Source organism: Euprymna scolopes, chromosome 5 (genome assembly GCF_053919585.1).
Source record: "Euprymna scolopes isolate OS-2025 chromosome 5, ASM5391958v1, whole genome shotgun sequence".
NCBI classification, from domain to species: domain Eukaryota; kingdom Metazoa; phylum Mollusca; class Cephalopoda; order Sepiida; family Sepiolidae; genus Euprymna; species Euprymna scolopes.
In genome coordinates this window covers 27,023,579-27,035,232 of record NC_136486.1, presented here as the reverse complement: position 1 = coordinate 27,035,232, position 11,654 = coordinate 27,023,579, and the positions used below count along the sequence as shown (strand labels likewise).

Below are 11,654 nucleotides of genomic sequence, written 5' to 3'. Positions count from 1 at the left end.
TCGAGCCTGTCTTCCTACCTAAACTTTTTTTCCTCTTTTTCACCTTTTGATTTTTGCGTTTGTTCCCGGATTTGCTTTGTTTTGGTTTTTCCAATTTTTTTTAACATCATGTTTCTTTTTTATAATATTAAAACAGACCTCCCCCCCACCTCCTACATACACACCTCCAAACACCAAGGCAACACCAGGTACCCCCTGCTAGTATATACATAAAGAGAGAGAGAGATTAATAGAGAGGGAGAGAGATAAACAATATAATTGAAATAGATTGTTATATAAGGATCAATTAAAGAACTAAATATTTCAAAACTTCACCTCAGACTTGAAATGGAAGAATGTGATGCCGTTTTAACTTTCTACACCCTACAGAATAGATCATTTAAATATATATTGTTGTTGTTTATAAAGGTGGTCTGTTTTCCTTCCTTTGACGACGCCTTTGTTACAAAATATTATAAGAGTTTGCTTTACACTTTATACAAAGACCTACAATGTTATATATGTGCATAACGATTTCATATTATGAAGTGATATGATATACTGTGTACATATTTTTAGTATTTACTTCAAATGGTGCTTAATAGGGGAGTAGAGTTTAGTAGAGTAGTATGAAAATATATTTATGGCAAGTAAACTAGACAAAAGCGTACATTGTCAAGTTTCGATCCCAACTTGATGCACTTGCCAGACCTATCCAGCCACATTGTCAAATTGATTGCAATACAAGGAAACAGTTTGTGATTGACATATCTCTAGAAACTAATGTATTGTTTTTACATAAATAATTTAGATGTTAGCTCTAACAATCAAGCATTTTATTGATTTCCTTTCAATATACCCTCACACACTAATATATACATATATATATTGTATTCTTAAATACAGGGTGACCCCCCCCCAAAAAAAAAGCTAAATGGAGGCCATCTAGAACATATGCTGTAGAATGGAGAAAAAAAGGCCATAGACCCTAGTGTTTTGATGTGATGTTTTGAATATAATAAACTAGTTATGACCAAAGTTTCATTTCATTTGGACAAAACACTAAAAAACGGGGCCTAATTAGAGTTGGGGCCCGTTTTTGGGGGTCACCTTGTATAATTATCCACTGAAACGTGTTTCGTTGACTTATTCAACCCTCTGATGAGTCTTAGACAAGTCAACGAAACACGTTTCAGTGGATAATTATATTTAAAAAAAAACAATACATATGTTGCTCCCCATTTGGGGTACCAAACTGGTCTAAGGGAAAATTATTCCCAACTTGCATTTAGGTAAAAATGCACTTTTGTATAAATAATTGAATTCATTCAAAAAGTATCACAAACAAAAACAAATAAACAATATCTATATATATCTATCTATATTGGGAAGTCGTATTTTCCACTGGAAAGCCATGCATTTAACAGCTGTCCTGTCTTTAAATCCTTGAAACAGCTCCATGGTAAACAGCTGATCATCCCAACAATTTAAGTTAAGGTTTCTTGCAATTTTTCACTGTTATATAGCTAAAATTTCTTTTTGCAATTGTAAATTTTCTAGCTGTAAATTGGCTTATGCAAGTCCTAAGTATGTTCAATTTAGTATCCATAGTAATTTGAATTGTATTTCTTTTGGTTTAAATTTTTTTATTAAATATTCAAAGCTTCCGTAGACATACGTATATATCTGTAATAATAGTAAAAAAACATCGAAAGAGAAGGAAATTTAAGGGAGATAATATCGAAAACTACTTTTCAAAGTTATCTCCCTTGATAGTATTTTTTTTTTTAAATGTTTCTTTATTCAGAGAAAATTAGTTTGGTAAAACTATTTTTCTTTTTTTAATGAACTGTTAAATGTAAGCAAACTTAAATAAAAAATAAAAATTAAATAAAAAAAAATAAGTTGAAAATAACTGAATTTTTTTCAGCTTTTATCTACACCTTACTTGAACTACTTTCTAAACTGAATTGGATATCATCCAATGTTCACTAGCACTGTTGAAAGTTATGATAATCTCCATTTTGTTTTGTTTTTATTCACCCCAAAACAAGAAACATTGCCACTGAAATGTATAAGGCTACTGAGAATCAGCAACCAGATTTGTAGGAAGGATTTTAAGTGGGGAGTTGTGCAGTAAGATTTTTGTTCACATTACATTTCTACATGTTTGTACAGTAAGGAAAACAAGAAGCAGGGAGTGAATTTCAAAGGCTATCAGTTTGAGGAAAGAAGCCGTATGCATCTGGAAACCTCTACTGAGGACTGATGGGATTTAACTGTTTGGCTTGTCAGATGTATATACATCGAGCCACAAGTTTGTGAAAACAAGCACAGGAATAGAACATTGCATCGATTGGACAGTGAGATTCCCATTAGATTCGAGAATCTTTTTCGGACCCTGTTTAAGAGGGAGAGGGTAGTGGTTGGTGCACCAGCCAAGATGAAACAACAATATTCCATGGATGGGTGAATGGTGTCTTTGTAGAGATATCGGATACTGACAAGTGTAAGAAGTTTTCTAGCATGCTAGACGGAGCCCATTTTCTTTGCAGCAACTTTGACAGTAACTTCTTAAAATATATTTGTTCTAATTCACGTTACCTGTGATTGTTATGCCTGGGAGTTTGAATGATTCTCGAATAAGGTGCTGTTAGCCATGGTGGTTGAAAAGGTTTCTTATAATTGTTAACGGAAAGCAGCTTTGTCTTAGTAGCATTAAATGCTACCATTCATTTATGTCTCCATTTAACTACAAATTGGAGGTTGTTATATCCCCATCTCGGACACAATTTCATCAAAAACAGTAATGGTAAAAAAAAAAATCAAGAATAAATACACCTACATTAACATGTTGTTTATATTATTTATCATCGAGAAAAACCTAGATCTTTGTTTTGGTTAGGAATGATCTAATTATATTCAATATCCGTCAAAGTAATACCATACCAAAACTTGTCAAATGATTTTAGTATATCAAACGGTAGTTCCCTAGTATAACCATGTTGACACACCAGTCCCCAATCACATCATCGAAGTTAAGCAACGTTGAGCCTGGTCAATACTAAAATGGGTGATCATTTGGGTATTCCATATATTGCATGTCTGCTCTCCGCTTATCTCAGCATTGTTTCCAATCAGTCTTGGGCTTCTCCTTGCCATTGGACCCAAACAGTGCTGATTCAGGAGAAATGTAGTTGGGGATTGTGCAACCCTTGCCTCACAATTCCACGCTCAGCTACCCTTACAGGGGTGTCCATTGTCTCTTGAAACTGAACGGAAGCATTGATCAACTACCCTATCCATAACATGACATATTTGTAGACAGTCACATAAGTGCGATTTACAACCTTATGATTCCATCTAATAATGTTCGTTAACTAGTGACGTTGTAAAGAATAGTCAGTTGCTACAAAGTATTTAACAAGGAAGAGTGTAAGCACATAAGGTTAAAAATAAAGTAACCCATCCTCAGCAGAGATAACATGCATGCTAAACCCTAACAAAACTAAACATCATGCAGGTGAAATTTTAACCGACAAAAAGAGCATTAGTTTCATTCTTGTCTGTGATATTATCTACCGCCAACCCCAAAATCTTTGGCTTCGGCTGATACAACTTATTTATTTTTTTTTATTTTTTTACTTTCAAAGTATATGAAGTAGGGTTAGTAGAAAGACAATTGGGAAATTTGTCCATCAAGAAACACAAAGGCGGTTGGAAAATAGGATTGTTAATCAAAGTGTGGCAGTAACTGGAACAAAGAAGAAAGCTAACAAGTTAATATAACTTGAGTTAGTTTACGAACAGTTGAAGAGGAAGGGCAGTGAATTTTGCAACAGTCCTGAGTAGCAAATCAAGACGATCCGATGTCGACCAACAACAAAGAAATCTTGACAGACAACTAAAATGTGGACATTAGTGCTTATAGGGTAATTTCCCACAATGGTGTCACACACGCACTCAGTCAGCTAATATCTACAGAATTTGATGGAATCTGTATTTTCTCTTCTGTTGTTTATTTTTTATATTTGTGAATCCATGTGCACCCTACTCAACAGCCACCAATGTGAGAGACAATGACACGGCCAGAAGAGAAGGTGAGAAAGAAGGAAACCATGGCACAACAGTGTTGGTGTCAGCAATTGTTGTTGAATGAGGCAGCACATGGTGGCATATGAAAACACTAGGAAATCTAAAATTAAATAAATAAAATATGTCTGTGACGCATCAAACTCTTTCAGTTTAAGTATGTCATCATTTATCCTCCAGGAATCAAAAATTCTGTCACTCTTATCTCTGATTTCACTCATACATGACATTTCTGACAACATCAAAAGAAGATTAAATCTTGACAGAATGGATGTAGAAGATGGCCACATTGAAAGTCAAAGAGTTCTTAAGTTAGTAGATGTAGAACAGTTGAGGTAGCAAGTTCAATTCAATCTGCAAAGGGCAAAAAAAAAATGGGAGGAAATAATAAAAAATAGACCTGATGGAAAGAGGGATAAACAAAGACCTGACCAGAGATAGATTACTTTAGAAACATGTAAAACAGACATTAAACCAATGTTGTTGCTAGTGATGATGATTGGTAGACTGTTGTTTTGAGTAGACGGTATGTGGAGATATTCAATCCTCTCATAGTTTTCAGCATCATTCAATTGTCAAATCTGTCCATCTCATTAACTCTTATCCTTAAATGTTTTCTTAGCCCTGATAAATGGTGATTGATCAGTGTTAAAAAACTTGATAGATTAGGATTCTGCATTAGTATTGGTGAGCAGAAAGAAATAATATAAAGCAAAGGACTATGAAAAGAGCAGATTCATCTATAGAGCTTAAATAACGACAAATTTGATCACGAAATTTATTACTATACTTGTTGGTACCTAACCTACGATCCACATTGCTTGACGAATCGTCACCAAATTTAGAACAATTTAATTTTGATCAAAGTCACAGAAAAAAATGGAAGTTAAAACATTTGACAATAACTTTGGTTTGATTCTCCACAGACACTTACTACTTGGCCCATGATTTTGCTATAAGTTAAAAATTAAATGAAGGGTGAAAATCTTTACAGAATTTCAACTTCTGATTTCTTCAAATTTGATGTATGGATCTAATACTTTTTGATAACAGCAATCAATACGCAAAAATTCATCACAATCGTATCAAAAGTTTTGGAGTTATGGTACATGTGTGATAATGTCTATAAAAATCTAATTCAAACTGAATTAATTTTTTCGTTTTTTTTAAGAATGAAAAAAAAACTTTAAATTTGAATTTCTTTAAAATCCAAATCTAATAAACTTAAATTAAAAAAATATCAGTTTTGAAAAACAAGAAAAGTGAATCCATTATTACTATGGATTGTTTATTTTTTAAAGTTGATATTTACAATAAAATGAAGAAGGAAAAAACACTAACAGATGGAGCAAACAAGTGATGAATAATGTCGCAGCTTCTTTTCACCATTATTTGTTTAAGCGTAATATTGTAAGTTAGTTTTCTTCTTGGCTTGAACTTCTATGATGGCATCCATGTAATCTTCGTGGACCAACTCTTTTGCTTCACGTCTCAAAGCAATCATACCCTGAAAAGGAGAGAAAGGAAAATAATAAAAACCGGATTCAAATAAAAGCAAGGAATAAAATCGTATATAAAAAATCAAAGTAATGCAAAAAAAAAAAAAAAGACAGTTTGAATAATAAAAGCAAATGCTTACAGCTTCCACACACACTGCTTTCAACTGGGCTCCATTGAAATCATCTGTGCATCTCGCCAATTCTTCATAATTTACATCACCTTCACTGTTTAAAATAAAAAATAAAAAATAAAATTTAAAAAATCATATTTATGAAAGTGCAACTAAAGATCTTACACTTAAACAGTTATTTGTTTATTACCTTTAGTTGAGATTTTGATCAAAACTGAAATGTGGATTTTAATCCCAAAGTTGAGTAGCATCATATCTTGATTTTAATTTTCGTACGAGCACACAGAAGTGGTGCAAAGCTGTTGAGAAATTCATTTTACCCATGCTGGAACAGGTATTCTTTTAGTGTTATACTAGCGGGATCTGGGGAAATTCCACTGCAGATTCATTCATATGTAATATATTGATGTTGGCATTCTGATGAAGTTCAGCGTAAATGAAGATGCCCTGATATTATTGTGGCTCTTTTGTTCAAACTGTAAAAGTATTCATCTAAGCTAGCAGGGACGCCCGGCATAGCCCGGTTGTAAAATATGCTTGAATATGATATTTTGATTTATGTAGATTTCATATATGTTATAATAGTCAATTTTCTATTGATTCTTATGTATTATAAAGTTATGATTTAAAAAATTAAAAAATATATTCATATGACTTGGGTGCATCAGCTTGAATCGAAATCAAAACCAAAACTTGAAGGAAAAAAAAAAATGTGTATGTGTGTGTATATATATATATATATATATATATATATATATATATATATATATATTAGTATATGTCGATTTTGGAACTGTACAAAATGGCATTTGAAGAAAGTTGCAAAATAATGTCAAAAGTTACAAGAAATATTTTTCTTTAGAATTTTGTTGAGCATTCCAACTTAAATACCAAATAAATTTGGATTTTTATTACAGTATTGGTGTCACTCTAGGTACATATCGCTTAAATAAAATCCAAGTATTAACAAAAAAAAAAATAAAAGCAATACAATACATTATAATTTGTGGTGGGACGATTAATCGGAATCGGAAATCGTAAGAATCGTGTATTTTGTGAGGTATCGGAATCGCATCGTTAAAAAATACCTTAATTTTCCGATTCCTTCATTACGATTCTTTTAGTCTGATGTTAAAAAAAAGAAAAAAATTTCCTGATATTTGTAACCGCAAGAGAGAAATGTAGCATGTTATAAAAAGAAACCAAAGAAATTCATTATTAACAGGGCAATGCTTAGTGCCCCCTCCCTTACAAGGTTCATTCATTCAGATCTATTGTAATCAAAACTACAAAAGAGTTAACTTGAAAAGAAGTATGCAGGGCTCTACATTGCGAGTAAAAATTAAAAAAACGCTTATCTTTTTGGCGACTGTTTTTAATCTTCTAATAGTGAATGAAAATGCTTTTTCAACTTATATTTTCTTAAAATAAAATGAACAAAGTCAAATTATTTAAACAGTAAAAGGTTTAATAGAACAATATACTTTTTTTTTTCTTTTTTTAAAAGAAGGCTTTTGAAATAAATATCTCTAAAATGAAATTGATCAGGTATTATTTCGCAAAATTTTGACAGTAGTCGGCTTCTTTTGAAGTTTCCAAAAGAATATCATTGGAATAACATTAGAACTACACATGCTAAGTGGTGGTTTACGGTTAAGGTCTTCAGAAAATGAAAAAACAAAAACAATTATTTTGCTATCTCTTAAATACAGCTTTATATTTAATTTAAGCTACTACTGGGTAAGTCAATTTTTAAATATGTTTTTTTTTTTAAATTTACATTCTATTAAAATATTCAGCTCGTGAAGCAATTAAATATATTTTTTGGAACTTCTTTGCAGATTCCCCCCCCCTCCAAATAAAATAAAATAAAATATTGGTTTTAATTTAGATTAGATAACATTTTTGGTATTATTTTACTTTAGGGCTCGTCTCACATTCGTATAGAAAAATATATTTTTTTAAAGTAGATTTAGGTGTGCTGAAAACGCCACCCCATTCTCGAGTAACTCTTTATAAAATACCTATGTCGAATTTTCTTTTTATCCCGAAAAAATAAAAAAACTTATTCTAAAAAAGACATGTGGGTCTATGTTTTTTGTACCCCCCCCCCCCAAAAAAAAACACCATGAACTTTATAAACAAACAGAAACACGTGTTAGATGCTTCCTTCCATATTTTAAAAACTATTTGCCGGCCCAATTTTGAATACAATATTTGTTTATAACACACCCGAAATTATATGAAAATTAAGATTTTAAAGGAAAGTCCTGTGGTAGTGTATTATCGACATTTACAAAAAAAAAACAAAAAAACAATTGCCTTTCCAAAATTATCCGCAATTTTAAAAAATTAATTTCCATCTAATTTTAAATTGTCCGCGGAAGATTACTACGCTTATGTCACTTTAATATGAGTATGGGTGCACATATGGCACACGAATAGCCTTAGTGTGCACTCGAGTGTACCTTAACGAAAGCTGTAAAATGGCCGAAAATAGTCTGAGGGTTCAGGGGCTTATACCCACTAGCATAGCTGGGGGGGGGGCGGTCAGCCCAAAAAAATTTTTTTAACCAAGCTTAGGTGCGAAAATAGTCGGAAATAGAATTTATTTATTATATATTATGGAATTTTTAAGTTTTAATTTAAAATCTTTTTTTAGAATATTATAAACTCTTAAAAAAATTAGTCATTGCAAAATCTTTTGCCGATTTTTATTGAAAACTTTTGTACTTTTGAAATCATTTGATGACATTTCATTTTTTTAACTGTGGAAAAATGAGAAAGAAACGATATATATATATATATATATATATATATATATCCTGGGTCACCTAGCCAGCATTGGCAAGCCAATGGTAACAAAGTGTGAAAAAATTTAACAATTTCAAAGTGTTAGCGACAAGTGGACATTAAAGGGATTAGTGAATTCAAAAGTTTTCACACCTTTATGCAAAAACACGTATTGGCCCAAACTACAGATAGAAATTATTTCTGCTAATTGGTATCTTTCATATCGTTTGACAATTTAGTTTTCACGTTTCTCAGCTACTGACAAGACACACAAAAGACAGTGTAAATTTTCCAAGATAAAAATGTAAGTGTATACTTTTAAACTATTTTAAAGACAGTCAAAATGTGTTTCATGAATTGAAAATTGATTTAATTTTACCTAGTCTGTGCTTGTAATGAATATGGCTAATTATGAAATGAAATAACTAAGAAATTGTTTTTGTGGTTTCAACTATATTCTAGTTCTAATAACTTTTTAATTTTCAAATATAAAAATATATTTATTGAATAAATAAGATAGTTTCTTATAATAATTACACAATACCTTCACGTTTCTTTTGAATAATCTTTGAGAATAATAATGCCAGGGTTTAAAATGTATTTTTCAAGGTAACAAGCGTCGAAAGAAGTCTAATTAAAAAAAAAAAATCACTTAATTTTTAATTTCAACAACCATGAGAATTTAATTATTAAAAAAATATTGAAATGTGACATTTTTTTATTTAACATTTCTATTAGTTCAATTAATTTTCTTTCAATAATTCACTTCACTCAACAAACTTCACCATTTTTTGTTTTGTTTTGTTTCTTTTATCTTTTTCTGTAATTTTGGTAACTATTTTTGCTCAATTTTATCTAATATTTCATTTGTTTTTTATAGTGGTATCATTTTTATATGTGTTCCTTTGATATACCCTATTTCAAAATTAGTTTGGCTAAACTTATTCTTCACGTTAGAAACAACGTGTAAAAGCAATGAAAAAGTAAGAAAAATACAATAGGTGTTAACTACTCTTTGTGAATTATGGAGGTCTGAAGAACTGCCGTCACAAATACAACTATCAATAGCCAAACAAAAAATCCTTTTTGAAATTCCTTTAATTGTAACTTTTCGCTATACCTACCTTTTGGTATAAAACACAAAAACTTTCGATTAATGGTATTTCTCAAATATGGTCGTTAACTTTGGAAGGGTTATTTTGTATCTACAGCGCCATGTCACGTGGTATATTGTTTTTTTCATTACGCACGTTCATTTATAAATTATTAAATTAAATATTTATCTTTTTTTATATTTAATTAGTATATATTTTCTTTCTCTTCCGCTATATTTTTTTTTTATTTAATTCATTAAATCTGTTAATAATGAGGACCAAAATAATGAATCGTGTTAATTTATTCTCTAATTTTCTTGTTTTTGTTCTGTTATATAAATTCTATTTTATTTGTTTTTGCTCTGAAGGATAAATTCTATTTTCTTTGGGTTTTTTTCTGTATTCCAATTAAGTAAAATAAATTTTCTCTAAAATAAATTTTGCTAATTTTTCCGTTTAGTTTACTATATAATAATTTTATTTAAACCAAAACACGACGGTGTAGACATAAAATATCTCTTCCAAAGTTAGGGAACATATTTGGGAACTACCGACCAGAAGTAGAAAACTACCTGGTATATTTCAAAACAATAATTCCCTAGGAATCGGAATCATACTTGGTATCGGAATCGTTAATCAATATTTTCCTGGAATCGTATAAAAATTAGGAATCGTCCCAACACTAATTATAATAATAAATATTTTAAAGTTTATTATTCCGTGTTTTTAGAGATTAAACAAAAATAAAAAGGAATTAAAACATTATAATATTTGATTTAATATAGAAATATCTTATATATATATATATAAAACCCTTGAATTATCTCTGCACCTAATTTTCTATTTAAATATCGCTCAAATTTTTCATTAAAACAGACTTAAATCATTTGTTGACATCTATGCTGATGACATGACCATCTATGGCAACACATCAAGTGCCATAAATGACAAAGTTCTCTCTGATTCTCTCTCCTCTGATCTTGAGCGTGTGGTACAGTGGGGGAAGAGGTGGCTGGTTACATTTAATGCATCTAAAACCAAGCTCCTATCTTTGCACCATCAACGCTCTGATCCCCATCTGGCATCAATTGAAATGGATGGCTCTCGTCTTGGGGAGGCTCCATGTTTTGACAAGCTTCTGGGTTTGGCCTTTACTCCTGATCTGAAATGGAACACATACATCAGGTCTGTTGCCAAGATCGCTGGGAGGATGGTGGGATCCTTCTACCGCTTCAGAAGATATCTCACTACTGATGCAATTCTCTATCTGTATAAAAGTCAAGTACGTCCAATGATGGAGTACTGCTGCCACATCTGGGCAGGAGCTGCTAAAAACAGCCTATCTTACCTTGACAGAGTACAAAATAGACTTTGTGGCTTAATGGAGGATGCCCTTTTCTCTTCCCTGCAGCCTCTCTCCCACAGAAGAGACATTGCAAGCCTGTCTTTGTTTTATCGTTATTTTGATGGCAGGTGCTCACCTGAGTTCCAATCTCTGGTCCCCCTCGCCAATCTTTCACAAAAAACACCCGTCTGGCTGAAACCACTGTCATTAATTTTCCCCACTCTTTATATGTGCTTAAATCCAAGTGTAGATTCCATGAGCAGAGCTTCTTTCTTAGAAGTGCACGACTGTGGAACTCTTCCGTTTGCCTGTTTCCCACCTGACTACAACTTGGATGTCTTCAAGTTCAACATAAACAAATTCCTGACAAACCTCCCCCTTAAGACACTTTGTCGAATCTCCAATGCTGACGATTACTACGATACTATCCCATTGATTACTGTACACGCAATAACCCTTGTCCCCGAGTGGCTTCCGGGCCTTGTAAGTGGTGACCTCCATGTAAAATAAAAAAAGACTAAAATATAAAAAACAATGTATATAATTATTCTGATTTGTTTCTATTTTAAAATGATAGTGTTTATTCATAAAAAAAACTTTACGAGCCGAACTCAGATTTCTCTTTAAGGTAAGTAAACAATACTTTAACTTATTGTATTTATTTCAAATTTTATCAAATTCATTAAAAAATATTTTGGTACTCATGCATTGATGTTAGCAT

The 11,654-nt window shown here is 31.6% G+C and overlaps 1 protein-coding gene across 1 annotated transcript in view; it reads right to left on the bottom strand.

Moving 5' to 3' along the window:
• Positions 1–5,338: 5,338 nt before the first annotated feature.
• Positions 5,339–11,654, bottom strand: part of LOC145276748 (26S proteasome regulatory subunit 6A-B) — a 63,476-nt gene continuing 57,160 nt past the window's right edge. The window contains exons 12-13 of the mRNA XM_080127984.1: positions 5,711–5,795; positions 5,339–5,578 (exon numbers count right to left, since the gene is read on the bottom strand). Coding sequence (XP_079984110.1) covers positions 5,468–5,578; positions 5,711–5,795 — 196 coding nt within the window. The 3' untranslated portion in view covers positions 5,339–5,467. The remainder of the gene's footprint in view (positions 5,579–5,710; positions 5,796–11,654) is intronic.